The sequence below is a fragment of the Salmo salar genome, chromosome ssa27 (genome assembly GCF_905237065.1).
Source record: "Salmo salar chromosome ssa27, Ssal_v3.1, whole genome shotgun sequence".
In the NCBI taxonomy this organism is placed as follows: domain Eukaryota; kingdom Metazoa; phylum Chordata; class Actinopteri; order Salmoniformes; family Salmonidae; genus Salmo; species Salmo salar.
The window spans coordinates 42,644,855-42,668,325 of record NC_059468.1 but is presented as its reverse complement, the minus strand read 5'-3'; the positions used below and the strand labels follow the sequence as shown (position 1 = coordinate 42,668,325).

Here is a 23,471-nt window from a genome sequence, read left to right as displayed (position 1 = left end):
AGTATAAACACCATGGGACTACGCAGCCGTCATACTGCTCAGGAAGGAGACGCGTTCTGTCTCCTAGAGATGAACGTACTTTGGTGCAAAAAGTGAAAATCAATCCCAGAACAACAGCAAAGGACCTTGTGAAGATGCTGGAGGAAACAGGTACAAAAGTATCTATATCCACAATAAAACGAGTCCTATATTGACATAACCTGAAAGGCCGCTCAGCAAGGAAGAAGCCACTGCTCCAAAACTGCCAGAAAAAAGCCAGACTACGGTTTGCAACTGCACATGGGGACAAAGATCATACTTTTTGGAGAAATGTCCTCTGGTCTGATGAAACAAAAATATAACTGTTTGGCCATAATGACCATCGTTATGTTTGGAGCAAAAAGGGGGAGGCTTGCAAGCCGAAGAACACCATCCCAACCGTGAAGCACGGGGGTGGCAGCATCATGTTGTGGGGGTGCTTTGCTGCAGGAGGGACTGGTGCACTTCACAAAATAGATGGCATCATGAGGCAGGAAAATTAGGTGGATATATTGAAGCAACATCTCAAGACATCAGTCAGGAAGTTAAAGCTTGGTCGCAAATGGATCTTCCAAATGGACAATGACCCCAAGCATACTTCCAAAGTTGTGGCAAAATGCCTTAAGGACAACAAAGTCAAGGTATTGGAGTGGCCATCACAAAGCCCTGACCTCAATCCTATAGAAAATTGGTGGGCAGAACTGAAAAAGCGTGTGCGAGTAAGGAGGCCTACAAACCTGACACAGTTACACCAGCTCTGTCAGGAGGAATGGGCCAAAATTCACCCAACTTATTGTGGGAAGCTTGTGGAAGGCTACTCGAAACGTTTGACCCAAGTTAAACAATTTAAAGGCAATGCTACCAAATACTTAATGAGTGTATGTAAACTTCTGACCCACTGGGAATGTGATGAAAGAAATAAAAGCTGAAATAAATCATTCTCTCTACTATTATTCTGACATTTCACATTCTTAAAATAAAGTGGTGATCCTAACTGACCTAAGACAGGGAATTGTTACTAGGATTAAATGTCAGGAATTGTGAAAAACTGAGTTTAAATGTATTTGGCTAAGGTGTATGTAAACTTCCGACTTCAACTGTATATAGACAGATACACATACATACCACAAACACATTAGTTGGGGGAGGGGTATTATTTTATTGCAACATACAGTATTGATATTTACATTGAATAATAACATCTCAGGCTGTGAAGAAGACATCAGGAGGAATGTCACATTTCGTACCCACTTCATTACACACATTCTTTGTATATCGTTGAATTTTACATTTTTGTGACTGTCCCATCGAACAAGCTAGAACAAAGATTCCTAAAATGCAAGGTTGGCATTATATATAACTATTGTTAACTAATGGTAACTATTGGTAACTATTGGTAACTAACACTGTGGTGGAGGTTAGGAGGGAGGGGTGGATGTACTGGTAAGGGTCTACCCAGGGCTCTAGCCTTTTGAAGACCCTAAGTGAGATGTGGCCCCACCCTCGCAGGCAAAACATTTTGGTGCCCCCCTCCGCTCCGCTCCCGACGGTGGAGAGAAAAATGTAAGTTTTAAAGTGAATTTCCTTAAATTCTACACATTTTGCCATGACTTACACTACCTGGTAATTCCAGGGTTTTTCTTTATTTTTACTATTTTCTACATTGTAGAATAATAGTGGAGATATCAAAACCATGAAATAACACATATGGAATCATGTAGTAACCATAAAAGTGTCAAACAAATCAAATAGCCACCCTTTGCCTTGATGACAGCTTTGCACACTCTTGGCATTCTCTCAACCAGCTCCATGAGGTAGTCACCTGGAATACATTTCAATTGACAGGTTCATTTGTGGAATTTGTTTCCTTCTTAATGCGTTTGAACCAATCAGTTGTGTTGTGACAAGGTAGGGGGAGTATACAGAAGGTAGCTTTATTTGGTAAAATACCAAGTCCATATTATGGCAAGAACAGCTCAAATAAGCTAAGTGAAACGACAGTTCATCATTACTTTAAGACATGGTCAGTCAATACGGAACATTTCAAGAACTTTGAAAGTTTCTTCAGGTGCAGTCGCAAAAACCATCAAGCGCAATGATGAAACTGGCTCTCAAGGACGCCACAGCAAAGGCAGACACAGAGTTACCTCTGCTGCAGAGGTTAAGTTCATTAGAGTTACCAGCCTCAGAAATTGCAGCCCAAATAAATGCTTCACAGAGTTCAAGTAACAGACACATCTCAACATCAACTGTTCAGAGGAGACTGTGTGAATCAGGCCTTCATGGTCGGATTGCTGCAAAGAAACCACTACTAAAGGACACCAATAATAAGAAGAGACTTGCTTGGGCCAAGAAACACGAGCAATGAACATTAGACTGGTCGAAATTTGTGCTTTGGTCTGGAGTCCAAATTTGAGATTTTTGGTTCCAACCGCCGTGTCTTTGTGAGACGCAGTGTGGGTAAACCGATGATCTCCGCATCTGTATTTCCCACCGTGAAGCATGGAGGAGGTGGTGTTATGGTGTGGGGATGCTTTGCTGGTGACACTGTCTGTGATTAATTTATAATTCAAGGCACACTTAACCAGCATGGCTACCACAGCATTATGCAGCGATACGCCATCCTTCCTGGTTTGGGCTTAGTGGGACTATAATTTGTTTTTCAATAGGACAATGATCCAACACACCTCCAGGCTGTGTAAGGGCTATTAGACCAAGGAGAGTGATTGAGTGCTGCATCGGATGACCTGGCCTCCACAATCCCCCGACCTCAACCAAATTGAGAGGGTTTGGGATGAGTCAGACCGCAGAGTGAAGGAAAAGCAGCCAACAAGTGCTCAGCATATGTGGGAAGTCCTTCAAGACTGTTGGAAAAGCATTCCAGGTGAAGCTGGTTGAGAGAATGCCAAGAGTGTGCAAAGCTGTCATCAAGTCAAAGGGTGGCTATTTGAAGAATCTCAAATATAAAATATGTTTGGATTTGTTTAACACTTTTTTGCTACTACATGATTCCATATGTGTTATTTCATTGTTGAATAGTAGTGAAGACTTTTAAACTATGTCAAAAATAGTACAAATAAAGAAAAGCCCTTGAATGAGTAGGTGTTCTAAAACGTTTGACCGGTAGTGTATGCCATGTTAATGATATCTGAGTGAGAGTGACTAACAAAATCAATGGGGGGGGGGGGCCTGTGCCTGGTCGATATTTGAACATGATTACTACAAGCTGGCTAGACTAACTTACCATTCTAAAAGTTGTTAGCTGACGGCTAATTGAGTGACTGACAGTGACTGACAAGAGAAAAACTGCTGATGCACAGCCACGTCTCTAACTGGCGCCTGGTGTTACTATTCTAACTCTCCGTGAGTTGAGACCCCGACTGAGTTTATGTCACTTTATGCCTGGAACCGGCCCTGGGTCTACCAGACAGATAAGGGTCTGATAGATCAATCCATCGATCGATAGCAGATTAGTTATGGAGGGTAGAGATCAATAATAGATCAATCCATCGATAGGAGGCTAGTTATGGAAGGTAGAGATCAATAATAGATCAATCCATCGATAGGAGGCTAGTTATGGAGGGTAGAGATCAATAATAGATCAATCCATCGATAGGAGACTAGTTATGGAGGGTAGAGATCAATAATAGATCAATCCATCGATAGGAGGCTAGTTATGGAGGGTAGAGATCAATCCATCGATTGGAGGGTAGAGATCAATAATAGATCAATCCATCGATAGGAGACTAGTTGTGGAGGGTAGAGATCAATAATAGATCAATCCATCGATAGGAGACTAGTTATGGAGGGTAGAGATCAATAATAGATCAATCCATCGATTGGAGACTAGTTATGGAGGGTAGAGATCAATAATAGATCAATCCATCGATAGGAGGCTAGTTATGGAAGGTAGAGATCAATAATAGATCAATCCATCGATAGGAGACTAGTTATGGAAGGTAGAGATCAATAATAGATCAATCCATCGATAGGAGGCTAGTTATGGAGGGTAGAGATCAATAATAGATCAATCCATCGATAGGAGACTAGTTATGGAGGGTAGAGATCAATAATAGATCAATCCATCGATAGGAGGCTAGTTATGGAGGGTAGAGATCAATCCATCGATAGGAGACTAGTTATGGAGGGTAGAGATCAATAATAGATCAATCCATCGATAGGAGACTAGTTATGGAGGGTAGAGATCAATAATAGATCAATCCATCGATAGGAGACTAGTTATGGAGGGTAGAGATCAATAATAGATCAATCCATCGATAGGAGACTAGTTATGGAGGGTAGAGATCAATAATAGATCAATCCATCGATAGGAGACTAGTTATGGAGGGTAGAGATCAATAATAGATCAATCCATCGATAGGAGGCTAGTTATGGAGGGTAGAGATCAATAATAGATCAATCCATCGATAGGAGACTAGTTATGGAGGGTAGAGATCAATAATAGATCAATCCATCGATAGGAGACTAGTTATGGAGGGTAGAGATCAATAATAGATCAATCCATCGATAGGAGGCTAGTTATGGAGGGTAGAGATCAATAATAGATCAATCCATCGATAGGAGACTAGTTATGGAGGGTAGAGATCAATAATAGATCAATCCATCGATAGGAGGCTAGTTATGGAGGGTAGAGGTTAGTAATAGCAGGAGGTATTGGGTAGGTTGATGAGGTGATGGTGTAACACACACAATGGTCTCTACACACTCATCATTGTCATCAACAACGATAAACAACCACTATGGGGTGGAAATGGGGACTGAACCCTTCCATGTAAATAAAACGACCACTATGGGGTGGAAATGGGGACTGAACCCTTCCATGTAAATAAAACGACCACTATGGGGTGGAAATGGGGACTGAACCCTTCCATGTAAATAAAACGACCACTATGGGGTGGAATAGGGACTGAACCCTTCCATGTAAATAAAACAACCACTATGGGGTGGAAATGGGGACTGAACCCTTCCATGTAAATAAAACAACCACTATAGGGTGGAAATGGGGACTGAACCCTTCCATGTAAATAAAACAACCACTATAGGGTGGAAATGGGGACTGAACCCTTCCATGTAAATAAAACAACCACTATGGGGTGGAAATGGGGACTGAACCCTTCCATGTAAATAAAACAACCACTATAGGGTGGAAATGGGGACTGAACCCTTCCATGTAAATAAAACAACCACTATAGGGTGGAAATGGGGACTGAACCCTTCCATGTAAATAAAACAACCACTATAGGGTGGAAATGGGGACTGAACCCTTCCATGTAAATAAAACAACCACTATAGGGTGGAAATGGGGACTGAACCCTTCCATGTAAATAAAAAGGAAAAGAGAACACGGATGGATCACTGAGTGTACTACTGAGTGTACTACTAAGTGTACTACTAAGTGTACTACTGAGTGTACTACTGAGTGTACTACTAAGTGTAATGCTAAGTGTACTACTAAGTGTAATGCTAAGTGTACTACTGAGTGTACTACTATGTGTACTACTGAGTGTACTACTGAGTGTACTACTGAGTGTACTACTGAGTGTACTACTGAGTGTAATGCTAAGTGTACTACTGAGTGTACTACTAAGTGTACTACTGATTATACTACTGAGTGTACTACTAAGTGTACTACTGAGTGTACTACTGAGTGTACTACTGAATACTACTAAGTGTAATATGAAGTGTACTCTATTCTCGAAGGATCATGACAGATTCTGACAGGGAAAAACTTCCACTATGAATAAACAGTGTGATAGATAGAACACGTTAGACTCTAATATGGTTCTTCTCTGTGAGGGACTAGGTCCAGGCTTTGGTGTTGTCTGGATAACCCAAGCAGATCTGGGTTCAAATAGTATTGGTTTTCTTTACAAAAAAAGACAAGCTCAGGTCAAGCTCTCTTCTGATCCAAGGATGACCTAAAGCCAACTGCACCTCTGGGAATCATCACGAGCAACAACAATACCACCATGGGTGAAGGTAAACATGGATTAAAACAGAACAGGTTTTTGGGTCAACATGCTATATGATCCATAGGCTATAGGAGAGAAGAGCACCACGCTAGCCTCACCGTGCCATTTAAAGACCCCACATTTTATCATGAAAGCAACAACACGTTAATGACAAAGTATTTTCAGAAATATTTAGTGCAGTGGTATCATGCAGGGTTGGGTTGGTTCTGATCCTAGGACAATATGAGGAAGAGGAGGAGGGGTTGGGTTGGTTCTGATCCTAGGACAATATGAGGAAGAGGAGGGGTTGGTTCTGATCATAGGACAATATGAGGAAGAGGAGGGGTTGGTTCTGATCATAGGACAATATGAGGAAGAGGAGGGGTTGGTTCTGATCATAGGACAATATGAGGAAGAGGAGGGGTTGGTTCTGATCATAGGACAATATGAGGAAGAGGGAAAGTCCATCAGAAACACGTACTTAAGGTGGCAAAAAACGTTGGTCTTTCTGCAGGGCTGAGATGTGGAGGGGTCTATAAGGACTGGTCTTTCTGCAGGGCTGAGATGTGGAGGGGTCTATAAGGACTGGTCTTTCTGCAGGGCTGAGATGTGGAGGGGTCTAGAAGGACTGGTCTTTCTGCAGGGCTGAGATGTGGAGGGGTCTATCAGGACTGGTCTTTCTGCAGGGCTGAGATGTGGAGGGGTCTATAAGGACTGGTCTTTCTGCAGGGCTGAGATGTGGAGGGGTCTATAAGGACTGGTCTTTCTGCAGGGCTGAGATGTGGAGGGGTCTATAAGGACTGGTCTTTCTGCAGGGCTGAGATGTGGAGGGGTCTATCAGGACTGGTCTTTCTGCAGGGCTGAGATGTGGAGGGGTCTACAAGGACTGGTCTTTCTGCAGGGCTGAGATAAGGAGGGTCTATAAGGACTGGTCTTTCTGCAGGGCTGAGATGTGGAGAGGTCTACAATGTGGAGGGGTCTATAAGGACTGGTCTTTCTGCAGGGCTGAGATGTGGAGGGGTCTATAAGGACTGGTCTTTCTGCAGGGCGAGATGTGGAGGGGTCTATAAGGACTGGTCTGTCTGCAGGGCTGAGATGTGGAGGGGTCTATAAGGACTGGTCTTTCTGCAGGGCTGAGATGTGGAGAGGTCTACAATGTGGAGGGGTCTATAAGGACTGGTCTTTCTGCAGGGCTGAGATGTGGAGGGGGGTCTATAAGGACTGGTCTTTCTGCAGGGCTGAGATGTGGAGGGGTCTATCAGGACTGGTCTTTCTGCAGGGCTGAGATGTGGAGGGGTCTATAAGGACTGGTCTTTCTGCAGGGCTGAGATGTGGAGAGGTCTATAATGTGGAGGGGTCTATAAGGACTGGTCTTTCTGCAGGGCTGAGATGTGGAGGGGTGGAGGTGCTCGTCCACTCCACTCCCTCAACTGTCCATCCTTGAAGATGAGGTTGAGAGCGGGCAGCGGAACACCAGACTCGGCCGGGGGCTGGCTGAGAGGACCAGACACTCCACTGTCAGGGTCGGGCTGACCCTGGCTGCCATCCTAAAGGACACACAGGTCAGGGGTCAAAGGTCATTTGTGAATAATACAGTACAGGGTCGTGTTCATTAGGCACCAAGCGGAAAGAAAATGGATTGAAAGGGCAGGAATTGTCCAATATGAAATTCTAATTTAAATTTACAGTTGGGAAACATTTAATAACCTTTTCTGTTGTGTACCCAGGTACTTTGATGTTTATTTTTATATTGTTTTATTTAACCTTTATTTAACTTGGCAAGTCAGTTAAGAACAAATTCTTAATTACAATGACGGCCTACCAACAGGCAAAAGGCCTCCTGCGGGGACGGGGACTGGGATTTAAAAAAAGGACAAAACACACATCACGACAAGAGAGACAACACTACATAAAGAGAGACCTAAGACAACAACACAGCATGGCAGCAACACAACACTACATAAAGAGAGACCTAAGACAACAACACAGCATGGCAGCAACACATGACAACACAGCATGGCAGCAACACATGACAACACAGCATGGCAGCAACACATGACAACACAGCATGGCAGCAACACATGACAACACAGCATGGCAGCAACACATGACAACACAGCATGGCAGCAACACATGACAACACAGCTTGGTAGCAACACATGACAACACAGCATGGCAGCAACACATGACAACACAGCATGGCAGCAACACATGACAACACAGCATGGCAGCAACACATGACAACACAGCATGGCAGCAACACATGACAACACAGCATGGCAGCAACACATGACAACACAGCATGGCAGCAACACATGACAACACAGCTTGGTAGCAACACATGACAACACAGCTTGGTAGCAACACATGACAACACAGCTTGGTAGCAACACATGACAACACAGCTTGGTAGCAACACATGACAACACAGTTTGGTAGCAACACATGACAACACAGCTTGGTAGCAACACATGACAACACAGCTTGGTAGCAACACATGACAACACAGCATGGTTGCAACACATGACAACACAGCATGGTTGCAACACAACATGGTAGAAACACAACATGGTAGCAACACAACATGGTAGCAACACAACATGGTAGCAACACAACATGGTAGAAGCACAAAACATGGTAGAAGCACAACATGGTAGAAGCACAACATGGTAGAAGCACAACATGGTAGAAACACAACATGGTAGAAGCACAACATGGTAGCAGCACAACATGGTAGCAGCACAACATGGTAGAAACACAATATGGTAGCAGCACAAAACATGGTACACAGACAACAGCACAAAGGGCAAGAAGGTAGAGACAACAATACATCACGTGAAGCAGCCACAACTGTCAGTAAGAGTGTCCATGATTGTGTCTTTGACTTAAGAGATTGAGATAAAACTGTCCAGTTTGAGTGTTTTTTGCAGCTGGTTCCAGTCGCTAGCTGCAGCGAACTGAAAAGAGGAGCGACCCAGGGACTTTGCTTTGGGGACCTTTAACAGAATGTGACTGGCAGAACGGGTGTTGTATGTGGAGGATGAGGGCTGCAGTAGATATCTCAGATAGGGGGGAGTGAACGGGTGTTGTATGTGGAGGATGAAGGCTGCAGTAGATATCTCAGATAGGGGGGAGTGAGGCCTAAGAGGGTTTTATAAATAAGCATCAACCAGTGGGTCTTGTGGAGTGGTTGAAAAACAAGTTTTAATGACTTCAACCTAAGTGTATGTAAACTTCCGACTTCAACTGTATGTCTCCCAACACCACCATAATGTTGTAGAGAGGTTGGTGTTGTCCCCTGTATGTCTCCCAACACCACCACAATGTTGTAGAGAGGTTGGTGTTGTCCCCTGTATGTCTCCCAACACCACCACAATGTTGTAGAGAGGTTGGTGTTGTCCCCTGTTCTCCCAACACCACCATAATGTTGTAGAGTTGTTAGGTCTATCAATCCCATTTCTAGTTGTCAGGTCTATCAATCCCATTTCTAGTTGTCAGGTCTATCGATCCCATTTCTAGTTGTCAGGTCTATCGATCCCATTTCTAGTTGTCAGGTCTATCAATCCCATTTCTAGTTGTCAGGTCTATCGATCCCATTTCTAGTTGTCAGGTCTGTCAATCCCATTTCTAGTTGTCAGGTCTATCAATCCCATTTCTAGTTGTCAGGTCTATCAATCCCATTTCTAGTTGTTAGGTCTATCAATCCCATTTCTAGTTGTCAGGTCTATCAATCCCATTTCTAGTTGTCAGGTCTATCGATCCCATTTCTAGTTGTCAGGTCTATCGATCCCATTTCTAGTTGTCAGGTCTATCGATCCCATTTCTAGTTGTCAGGTCTATCAATCCCATTTTTCCCCCTGATATAGTTCACAAGGTGTGGAAGCCATCTGATGTGTTTCCAGTTCTGGACATCAATAATTCACTTATAACTTGTTAATGAAAGACGGCTTTCAAAATATAAAATACAAAAAAAAAAATGGTTATTTTGTGTGTGCTTGATCTTGTGTATTCTGAACTATGTAATTCCTATCTATCTACTGATAATTTCCTCATAATCTCTTCTTTCCAAATATACTAAGTGTTTGCATGTCAGAATCATGTAGTTACTTTGGAGTATGTCTGTTTAGACGGAAATCTACATTTGGCCATCCCTAATGGCACCCTATTCCCTATATAGTGCACTACCTTGACCAGGCACCCTATTCCCTATATAGTGCACTACCTTGACCAGGCACCCTATTCCCTATATAGTGCACTACCTTGACCAGGCACCCTATTCCCTATATAGTGCACTACCTTGACCAGGCTCCCTATTCCCTATATAGTGCACTACCTTGACCAGGCACCCTATTCCCTATATAGTGCACTACCTTGACCGGGCACCCTATTCCATATATAGTGCACTACCTTGACCGGGCACCCTATTCCCTATATAGTGCACTACCTTGACCAGGCACCCTATTCCCTATATAGTGCACTACCTTGACCAGGCACCCTATTCCCTATATAGTGCACTACCTTGACCAGGCTCCCTATTCCCTATATAGTGCACTACCTTGACCAGGCACCCTATTCCCTATATAGTGCACTACCTTGACCGGGCACCCTATTCCCTATATAGTGCACTACCTTGACCAGGCACCCTATTCCCTATATAGTGCACTACCTTGACCAGGCACCCTATTCCCTATATAGTGCACTACCTTGACCAGGCACCCTATTCCCTATATAGTGCACTACCTTGACCGGGCACCCTATTCCCTATATAGTGCACTACCTTGACCAGGCACCCTATTCCCTATATAGTGCACTACCTTGACCAGGCACCCTATTCCCTATATAGTGCACTACCTTGACCAGGCACCCTATTCCCTATATAGTGCACTACCTTGACCAGGCACCCTATTCCCTATATAGGGCACTACCTTGACCAGGCACCCTATTCCCTACGTATATAGTGCACTACCTTTGAGCAGGGCCATAGGGTGCCATTAGGACAGCAGCCTATCAGGGCCCATAGGGTGCCATCAGGACAGCAGCCTATCAGGGCCCATAGAGTGCCATTAGGACAGCAGCCTATCAGGGCCCATAGGGTGCCATTAGGACAGCAGCCTATCAGGGGCCATAGGGTGCCATCAGGACAGCAGCCTATCAGGGCCCATAGGGTGCCATCAGGACAGCAGCCTATCAGGGCCCATAGGGTGCCATTAGGACAGCAGCCTATCAGGGCCCATAGGCAGCTGTCCTAATGGCACCCTATCAGGGCCAATAGGGTGCCATTAGGACAGCAGCCTATCAGGGCCAATAGGGTGCCATTAGGACAGCAGCCTATCAGGGGCCATAGGGTGCCATTAGGACAGCAGCCTATCAGGGGCAATAGAGTGCCATTAGGACAGCAGCCTATCAGGGCCCATAGGGTGCCATCAGGACAGCAGCCTATCAGGGCCCATAGAGTGCCATTAGGACAGCAGCAGCCTATCAGGGCCCATAGGGTGCCATTAGGACAGCAGCCTATCAGGGCCCATAGAGTGCCATTAGGACAGCAGCCTATCAGGGCCCATAGAGTGCCATTAGGACAGCAGCCTATCACGGCCCATAGAGTGCCATTAGGACAGCAGCCTATCAGGGCCCATAGGCAGCTGTCCTAATGGCACCCTATCAGGGCCAATAGGGTGCCATTAGGACAGCAGCCTATCAGGGCCCATAGAGTGCCATTAGGACAGCAGCAGCCTATCAGGGCCCATAGGGTGCCATTAGGACAGCAGCCTATCAGGGCCCATAGGGTGCCATTAGGACAGCAGCCTATCAGGGCCCATAGAGTGCCATTAGGACAGCAGCCTATCAGGGCCCATAGAGTGCCATTAGGACAGCAGCCTATGAATCTCATGTCTCTGGAATGGTTCCCATCTATCCTTCATATTAATACAGACCAGTCATATCATTACAGATCACTCTGATGGCCAGGACCGAATACAGACCAGTCATATCATTACATATCACTCTGATGGCCAGGCCCTAATACAGACCAGTCATATCATAACAGATCACTCTGATGGCCAGGCCCGAATACAGACCAGTCATATCATTACAGATCACTCTGATGGCCAGGACCGAATACAGACCAGTCATATCATTACATATCACTCTGATGGCCAGGCCCTAATACAGACCAGTCATATCATTACAGATCACTCTGATGGCCAGGCCCTAATACAGACCAGTCATATCATTACAGATCACTCTGATGGCCAGGACCGAATACAGACCAGTCATATCATTACATATCACTCTGATGGCCAGGCCCTAATACAGACCAGTCATATCATTACAGATCACTCTGATGGCCAGGACCGAATACAGACCAGTCATATCATTACATATCACTCTGATGGCCAGGACCGAATACAGACCAGTCATATCATAACAGATCACTCTGATGGCCAGGACCGAATACAGACCAGTCATATCATTACAGATCACTCTGATGGCCAGGACCGAATACAGACCAGTCATATCATAACAGATCACTCTGATGGCCAGGCCCGAATACAGACCATTCCTATCAGGGTTATTGGCTGGGTGAGGTACAGAACATGGAAGTAAATGAAACCAGCAATACTTATTTTTTTTTAATGTGAGGGATGTCTGTCTAGACTTGAGTGTTATTTCAAAGGGAAACAAAGTGTTCTGATTGTCATTATGCGACTGGCTGGTTTTGATAGGAGCACTCTTCAAGTGGCAATGAGGCAGAATACAATAGGTACAGAACACACAGAGAGACTTTTTACCTGGAATGACTGAACAAAACTCAGAACCTTTAACGATAGTTTCCGGCTGGAATGAAGTAAGTCTTGAAGGCTGAAACGACAAACAATTACACCGTCAACTTACGTTCTTAAAAAATAATAATAGTAGTAAATAATGATAAAATATATGCCATTTAGCAGGCGGTTTTATCCTTAGCGACTTATAGTCGTGCGTGCATGTATTTTACCTATGAGCGGTCCAGGGAATCAAACCTACTACCCTGAAGTTAACATCGCCATACTATACCAACTGAGCTACAAAGGACCGCTTATAAATGCTTATGAAACACTTTTTCCCTTTCCCACCCAAGACATTAAAACAAACTCAGTACCTGTCTTTGCTACAGAGGCCGTGAGAGGCGATCTTTCGGCAAATTTTGCGGTTGAGCTCGGAGCTAAAGAGGGGCATTCCAAAGCACAGCTCTAGAGGAACCCACTCATCTTCTGTCAACAGCGCTGCTGCAAAGGGGGGGGGGGGGGTACAAAACATGACATCATCAAACGGGCAAGGGGAGCATAATGACGTCATCAAACGGGGACACAGAGAGGAGAGAGAAGTCATACAGAATGGAAAGCGAGAGTATAATAATATTTCAAATACAACTTTATGGTCTATGCCAAGGATGGAAATTCCCATTTGACATAACCTCACAGTAACACAGACGAGTGTGCAGTCGTGCTCTCCCCCATTTAAAAGAAATGGAATGGTGTCAGGAATAGGTTGGAAACTCCCTCCAGCCAAACTTGCATTAATCCAAGGCTTTTAAATGCACGAGTGTACACTTCTGGAGAAGGGTAGAGAATCAGAACGCAGTCAAAAACTCTTCCAAAGAGACTAATATCCACCTATCACACTACTCAGAATGGGGTATCAACACTATCACTATCACACTACTCAGAATGGGGTATCAACACTATCACTATCACACTACTCAGAATGGGGTATCAACACTATCACTATACTCAGAATGGGGTATCAACACTATCACACTATCACACTACTCAGAATGGGGTATCAACACTATCACTATCACACTACTCAGAATGGGGTATCAACACTATCACTATCATACTACTCAGAATGGGGTATCAACACTATCACACTACTCAGAATGGGGTATCAACACTATCACTATCATGCTACTCAGAATGGGGTATCCACACTATCACTATCACTATCACACTACTCAGAATGGGGTATCCACACTATCACACTACTCAGAATGGGGTATCCACACTATCACTATCACTATCACACTACTCAGAATGGGGTATCCACACCATCACTATCATACTACTCAGAATGGGGTATCAACACTATCACTATCATACTACTCAGAATGGGGTATCCACACTATCACACTACTCAGAATGGGGTATCAACACCATCACTATCATACTACTCAGAATGGGGTATCAACACTATCACTATCAAACTACTCAGAATGGGGTATCAACACTATCACTATCAAACTACTCAGAATGGGGTATCAACACTATCACTATCATACTACTCAGAATGGGGTATCAACACTATCACACTACTCAGAATGGGGTATCAACACTATCACACTACTCAGAATGGGGTATCCACACTATCACTATCACACTACTCAGAATAGGGTATCAACACTATCACTATCATACTACTCAGAATGGGGTATCAACACTATCACACTATCACACTACTCAGAATGGGGTATCAACACTATCACACTATCACACTACTCAGAATGGGGTATCAACACTATCACTATCACACTACTCAGAATGGGGAATCAACACTATCACTATCACACTACTCAGAATGGGGTATCCACACTAACACTATCATACTACTCAGAATGGGGTATCAACACTATCACTATCATACTACTCAGAATGGGGTATCAACACTATCACACTACTCAGAATGGGGTATCAACACTATCACACTACTCAGAATGGGGTATCAACACTATCATACTACTCAGAATGGGGTATCAACACTATCATACTACTCAGAATGGGGTATCAACACTATCACACTACTCAGAATGGGGTATCAACACTATCACTATCACACTACTCAGAATGGGGTATCAACACTATCATACTACTCAGAATGGGGTATCCACACTATCACACTATCACACTACTCAGAATGGGGTATCAACACTATCACTATCACACTACTCAGAATGGGGTATCAACACTATCACTATCATACTACTCAGAATGGGGTATCAACACTATCACTATCACACTACTCAGAATGGGGTATCAACACTATCACTATCATACTACTCAGAATGGGGTATCAACACTATCACTATCATACTACTCAGAATGGGGTATCAACACTATCACACTACTCAGAATGGGGTATCAACACTACCACACTACTCAGAATGGGGTATCAACACTATCACACTACTCAGAATGGGGTATCAATACTATCACTATCATACTACTCAGAATGGGGTATCAACACTATCACTATCATACTACACAGAATGGGGTATCTACACTATCACTATCACACTACTCAGAATGGGGTATCCACACTATCACTATCATACTACTCAGAATGGGGTATCCACACTATCACACTACTCAGAATGGAGTATCCACACTATCACTATCACACTACTCAGAATGGGGTATCCACACTATCACTATCACACTACTCAGAATGGGGTATCCACACTATCACTATCACACTACTCAGAATGAGGTATGAACACTATCACACTACTCAGAATGGGGTATCCACACTATCACACTACTCAGAATGGGGTATCCACACGATCACTATCACACTACTCAGAATGGGGTATCAACACGATCACTATCATACTACTCAGAATGGGGTATCAACACTATCACACTACTCAGAATGGGGTATCCACACTATCACACTACTCAGAATGGTGTATCCACACTATCACACTACTCAGAATGGGGTATCCACACTATCACTATCACACTACTCAGAATGGGGTATCAACACTATCACACTACTCAGAATGGGGTATCAACACTATCACTATCATACTACTCAGAATGGGGTATCAACACTATCACTATCACACTACTCAGAATGGGGTATCCACACGATCACACTACTCAGAATGGGGTATCAACACGATCACTATCATACTACTCAGAATGGGGTATCAACACTATCACACTACTCAGAATGGGGTATACACACTATCACACTACTCAGAATGGGGTATACACACTATCACACTACTCAGAATGGGGTATCAACACTATCACTATCATTCTACTCAGAATGGGGTATCACCACTATCACTATCACACTACTCAGAATGGGGTATCAACACTATCACACTACTCAGAATGCGGTATCCACACTATCACTATCACACCACTCAAAATGGGGTATCAACACTATCATACTACTCAGAATGGGGTATCACCACTATCACTATCATACTACTCAGAATGGGGTATCAACACTATCACACTACTCATAATGGGGTATCCACACTATCACACTACTCTGAATGGGGTATCCACACTATCCCTATCACACTACTCAGAATGGGGTATCCACACTATCACTATCTCACTACTCAGAATGGGGTATCAACACTATCCCTATCACACTACTCAGAATCGGGTATCAACACTATCATACTACTCAGAATGGGGTATCAACACTATCACTATCATACTACTCAGAATGGGGTATCAACACTATCGCTATCATATTACTCAGAATGGGGTATCAACACTATCACTATCATACTACTCAGAATGGGGTATCAACACTATCACACTACTCAGAATGGGGTATCAACACTATCACACTACTCAGAATGGGGTATCAACACTATCACTATCACACTACTCAGAATGGGGTATCAACACTATCACTATCATACTACTCAGAATGGGGTATCAACACTATCATACTACTCAGAATGGGGTATCAACAGTATCACACTACTCAGAATGGGGTATCAACACTATCACTATCACACTACTCAGAATGGGGTATGAACACTATCATACTACTCAGAATGGGGTATCCACACAATCACTATCATACTACTCAGAATGGGGTATCAACACTATCACTAATACACTACTCAGAATGGGGTATCAACACTATCACTATCACACTACTCAGAATGGGGTATCAACACTATCACACTACTCAGAATGGGGTATCAACACTATCACTATCATACTACTCAGAATGGGGTATCCACACTATCACTATCATACTACTCAGAATGGGGTATCAACACTATCACTATCACACTACTCAGAATGGGGTATCAACACTATCACACTACTCAGAATGGGGTATCAACACTATCACTATCATACTACTCAGAATGGGGTATCAACACTATCACTATCACACTACTCAGAATGGGGTATCAACACTATCATACTACTCAGAATGGGGGATCCACACTATCACTATCATACTACTCAGAATGGGGTATCCACACTATCACTATCACACTACTCAGAATGAGGTATCCACACTATCACACTACTCAGAATGGAGTATCAACACTATCACTATCATACTACTCAGAATGGGGTATCAACACTATCACATTCACACTACTCAGAATGGGGTATCAACACTATCACTATCACACTACTCAGAATGGGGTATCAACACTATCACTATCACACTACTCAGAATGGAGTATCAACACCATCACTATCACACTACTCAGAATGGGGTATCAACACTATCATACTACTCAGAATGGGGTATCCACACTATCACTATCATACTACTCAGAATGGGATATCCACACTATCACTATCACACTACTCAGAATGGGGTATCCACACTATCACTATCACACTACTCAGAATGGGGTATCAACACTATCACTATCACACTACTCAGAATGGGGTATCCACACTAACACTATCACACTACTCAGAATGGGGTATCAACACTATCACTATCACACTACTCAGAATGGGGTATCAACACTATCACTATCACACTACTCAGAATGGAGTATCAACACTATCACCATCACACTACTCAGAATGGGGTATCAACACTATCACACTATCATACTACTCAGAATGGGGTATCAACACTATCACACTACTCAGAATGGGGTATCAACACTATCACTATCACACTACTCAGAATGGGGTATCAACACTATCACACTACTCAGAATGGGGTATCTACACGATCACACTACTCAGAATGGGGTATCAACACGATCACTATCATACTACTCAGAATGGGGTATACACACTATCACACTACTCAGAATGGGGTATACACACTATCACACTACTCAGAATGGGGTATACACACTATCACTATCACACTACTCAGAATGGGGTATCAACACTATCACACTACTCAGAATGGGGTATCAACACTATCACACTACTCAGAATGGGGTATCAACACTATCACTATCATACTACTCAGAATGGGGTATCAACACTATCACTATCACACTACTCAGAATGGGGTATCACCACTATCACTATCACACTACTCAGAATGGGGGTATCCACACTATCACTATCACACTACTCAGAATGGGGTATCAACACTATCACTATCACACTACTCAGAATGGGGTATCCACACTAACACTATCACACTACTCAGAATGGGGTATCAACACTATCACTATCACACTACTCAGAATGGAGTATCAACACTATCACTATCACACTACTCAGAATGGGGTATCAACACTATCACACTACTCAGAATGGGGTATCAACACTATCACACTACTCAGAATGGGGTATACACACTATCACACTACTCAGAATGGGGTATCCACACTATCACTATCACACTACTCAGAATGGGGTATCAACACTATCACACTACTCAGAATGGGGTATCAACACTATCACTATCACACCACTCAAAATGGGGTATCAACACTATCATACTACTCAGAATGGGGTATCCACACTATCACTATCACACCATTCAGAATGGGGTATCAACACTATCACACTATCATACTACTCAGAATGGGGTATCAACACTATCACACTACTCAGAATGGGGTATCAACACTATCACTATCACACTACTCAGAATGGGGTATCAACACTATCACTATCACACTACTCAGAATGGGGTATCAACACTATCACTATCACACTACTCAGAATGGGGTATCAACACTATCACTATAACACTACTCAGAATGGGGTATCCATACTATCACTATCACACTACCTAGAATGGGGTATCAACACTATCACACTACTCAGAATGGGGTATCAACACTATCACTATCATACTACTCAGAATGGGGTATCAACACTATCACTATCATACTACTCAGAATGGGGTATCAACACTATCACACTACTCAGAATGGGGTATACACACTATCACACTACTCAGAATGGGGTATCCACACTATCACTATCACACTACTCAGAATGGGGTATCAACACTATCACACTACTCAGAATGGGGTATCAACACTATCACACTACTCAGAATGGGGTATCAACACTATCACTATCACACTACTCAGAATGGGGTATCACCACTATCACTATCACACTACTCAGAATGGGGTATCAACACTATCACACTACTCAGAATGCGGTATCCACACTATCACTATCACACCACTCAAAATGGGGTATCAACACTATCATACTACTCAGAATGGGGTATCACCACTATCACTATCATACTACTCAGAATGGGGTATCAACACTATCACACCACTCAGAATGGGGTATCAACACTATCACACTACTCAGAATGGGGTATCAACACTATCATACTACTCAGAATGGGGTATCAACACCATCACTATCACACTACTCATAATGGGGTATCCACACTATCACACTACTCTGAATGGGGTATCCACACTATCCCTATCACACTACTCAGAATGGGGTATCCACACTATCACTATCTCACTACTCAGAATGGGGTATCAACACTATCCCTATCACACTACTCAGAATGGGGTATCAACACTATCACTATCACACTACTCAGAATGGGGTATCAACACTATCCCTATCACACTACTCAGAATGGGGTATCCACACTATCACTATCACACTACTCAGAATGGGGTATCAACACTATCACACTACTCAGAATGGGGTATCCACACTATCACTATCACACTACTCAGAATGGGGTATCAACACTATCACACTACTCAGAATGGGGTATCAACACACTGCACCTCCCCCTACTGTATTACCTCACTCCCCCTACTGTATTACCTCACGCTGAGCAGCACCTCCCCCTACTGTATTACCTCACTCCCTCTACTGTATTACCTCACGCTACACCTCCCCCTACTGTATTACCTCACGCTGAGCAGCACCTCCCCCTACTGTATTACCTCACGCTGAGCAGCACCTCCCCCTACTGTATTACCTCACGCTGAGCAGCACCTCCCCCTACTGTATTACCTCACGCTGATCAGCACTCCCCCTACTGTATTACCTCACGCTGAGCAGTACTCCCCCTACTGTATTACCTCACACTGAGCAGCACCTCCCCCTACTGTATTACCTCACGCTGAGCAGCACCTCCCCCTACTGTATTACCTCAGCAGGCTGTACTATACCTTCTGCTGTTTGCTTTCCTCCATTGTTGTCCTCTGTGACCAGCTCAAAGGACTCCGTGCTGCTGTTGGCCTCCAATCCACCACCCAGATGACAGTCTCCTGTATAGACAATAACAAATCATTATACACTGAGTGTACAAAACATTAGGAACACCTGCTATTTCCATGACATAGACAGACCAGGTGAATCCAGGTGAAAGCTAGGATCCCTTATAGATGTCACCTGTTAAATCCACTTCAATCAGTTTAGATGAAGGGGAGGAGACGGGTTAAAGAAGGATTTTTAAGCCTTGAGACATGGATTGTGTCTGTGTGTCATTCAGAGGGTGAATGGGCAAGACAAAATATTTAAGTGTCTTTGAACGAGTTATGGTAGTAGTGCTGCTGGGTTTTTCACGCTCCACAGTTTCCCGTGTGTATTAACAATGATCCAACGCCCTGGGCAGTCCCTAAACACACCCATTGTCACTTCCTGGTTTGAGTGGCTATAGGAAGTGGGTGTGTCCAAGTCCAAGGAGGGGCGTTTTGACAGGAGAGAGGTGGGAAAATAAAATGTTTGTTAGTTGGAAAGCCTATTTTTCTTTGATGCTGGACAGGTGAGACTTGAGTTACTTAGAAGAGGTTTACCTTCCTGTGTCTGACACCAGGAAAGAACAACGTTTTGGAAGGCTATTTCAACGGTCTGTTGATTCTTTTTGGGGTCTTTGGCTTCATGTATTTCCTTTGGATAAGACCTATCCATATTTCCCTTGGATAAGACCTATCCATATTTCCCTTGGATAAGACCTATCCATATTTCCCTTGGATAAGACCTATCCATATTTCCCTTGGATAAGACCTATCCATATTTCCCTTGGATAAGACCTATCCATATTTCCCTTGGATAAGACCTATCCATATTTCCCTTGGATAAGACCTATCCATATTTCCTTTGGATAAGACCTATCCATATTTCCCTTGGATAAGACCTATCCATATTTCCCTTGGATAAGACCTATCCATATTTCCCTTGGATAAGACCTATCCATATTTCCCTTGGATAAGACCTATCCATATTTCCCTTGGATAAGACCTATCCATATTTCCTTTGGATAAGACCTATCCATATTTCCCTTGGATAAGACCTATCCATATTTCCCTTGGATAAGACCTATCCATATTTCCCTTGGATAAGACCTATCCATATTTCCCTTGGATAAGACCTATCCATATTTCCCTTGGATAAGACCTATCCATATTTCCCTTGGATAAGACCTATCCATATTTCCTTTGGATAAGATCCATATTTTATCAATTTGGATTGTTTGGACTTCTTCCTTGAATTCAGAACTGAACTGAGTATTGACTTTCCTTTTTGAAGGCTAGAGACTTGGTCGGCTGTCTAACGTTGAGCTTTTCATTTGTGTTGGGGGGGGGGGGGGGGGGGGTTGGTTTGATTTTGTATGCCATCATGAAATCCGTGCCTGGTAGGGATCCGGTCAGAGATGCCCCTGACAATCTGAGCACACTATCTTGAAGAACATGCTTCTAATACATAAAGCAGCTCTGACAATGTAGCGAATTCAAAGGGTAGCCCCCGAACCGAGAACTTGAACCCGGGTAAAAAGCGTCTGTCAATAAAGAAGTGGCCAGTTCAGGCCCAGCTGAGGCTAGTTCACCCACAGAGACAGAAGGAAGTGATCCTCCTATCCCAAAAGGGGGAAGACACCCTGGCTTTCATGGCAGCCTTGTATGATTGCTATGACGACCTAGCGACAAGAACGACTTGTGTGGAGAATGACCTTGAGGCCTGTAAGGCCATCACTGATGATGATCTGAAAATCAAAATGGCTGCCATGTAACAATGACTCAATGGCTTCAGCTGTCACAGACATCAAAACACTTGATGCAAATGCCCCCCAAAAAAACTGGAAGAAATGTTACGCTACCAATTTGACAAGGCTTTAGAGACTTCTATCAAGGATCTTGGTCAATCCATGGTGGACTGTCTGAACCGTAGAGACACCAGGTGGGAAGAAAAGCTGAAAGCTGCCAGGCTTCCTGGGAAAAACCTGTCCTTTTTTACCATACTACATGGCTGGATTTGAGTTTTAAAAAAGGGCGGTCTACAACTTCAAACCTCTTGCCAACCTTGAATTTCCATGTTTTGGAGACCAGGACAGTGAGTTAGACCCCCATCTCTTACATTGAGAAGTGTGAGGAGTTTCTTGCTGATGCTGGTCTTTCTAGTTATTGTTGGGCTTGACTTTCTGTCGATGACTGGCCTCAGTCTTGACCTCAACAACTCATGTTATGCTCTACCATTAGCCACAAGACTTTCCTTCTTCCCTTTCTACCAGCAGGAATAACCAGCCAGCAGCCCACAGACCATGCATATGTACAGCGCATTCGGAAAGTATTCAGACCCCTTGAATTTTTCCACATTGTTACATTACAGCCTTACTCTAAAATGGATGTTACCATTTTTTACCCCATAATGACAAAGCAAAAACGCTTAAAAATAAAAAAGTTTACAAATGTATAAAAAAATATATGAATATCACATTTACATAAGTATTCAGACCCTTTACTCAGGACTTTGTTGAAGCGACTTTCGCAGCAATTACAGCCTCGATTCTTCCTGGGTATGACGCTACAAGCTTGGCACACCTGTATTTGCAGAGTTTCTCCTGTTCTTCTCTGCAGATCCTCTCAAGCCCTGTCAGGTTGGATGGGGAGCGTTGCTGCACAGCTATTTTCAGGTCTCTCCAGAGATGTTAGAACAGGTTCAAGTCCGGGCTCTGGCTGGGCCACTCAGAGACTTGTCCCGAAGCCACTCCTACGTTGTCTTGTCTGTGTGTTTATGGTCGTTGTCCTGTTGGAAGGTGAACCTTTGCCCCAGTCTGAGGTCCTGAGCGCTCTGGAGGAGGTTTTCATCAAGGATCTCTCTGTACTTTGCTCCGTTCATCTTTCCCTCGATCCTGACTAGTCTCTTAGTCCCTGCCACTGAAAAACATCGCCACAGCATGACGCTACCACCACCATGCTTCACCGTAGGGATGGTGCCAGGTTTCCTCCAGACGTGACGCTTGGCATTCAGG

The 23,471-nt window shown here is 43.7% G+C and overlaps 1 protein-coding gene across 4 annotated transcripts in view; it reads right to left on the bottom strand.

Annotated features, from left to right (window-relative positions):
• Window positions 1–4,694: 4,694 nt before the first annotated feature.
• Window positions 4,695–23,471, bottom strand: part of LOC106589122 (protein FAM91A1) — a 94,720-nt gene continuing 75,943 nt past the window's right edge. For 3 of the 4 annotated variants that reach the window (XM_045709877.1, XM_045709879.1, XM_045709880.1), the window contains 4 exons: window positions 20,392–20,490; window positions 13,129–13,255; window positions 12,779–12,848; window positions 4,695–7,537 (listed from right to left, as the gene is read on the bottom strand). In XM_045709877.1, coding sequence (XP_045565833.1) covers window positions 7,349–7,537; window positions 12,779–12,848; window positions 13,129–13,255; window positions 20,392–20,490 — 485 coding nt within the window. In that variant the 3' untranslated portion in view covers window positions 4,695–7,348. The remainder of the gene's footprint in view (window positions 7,538–12,778; window positions 12,849–13,128; window positions 13,256–20,391; window positions 20,491–23,471) is intronic. The other variant, XM_045709878.1, reaches the window with a different exon arrangement.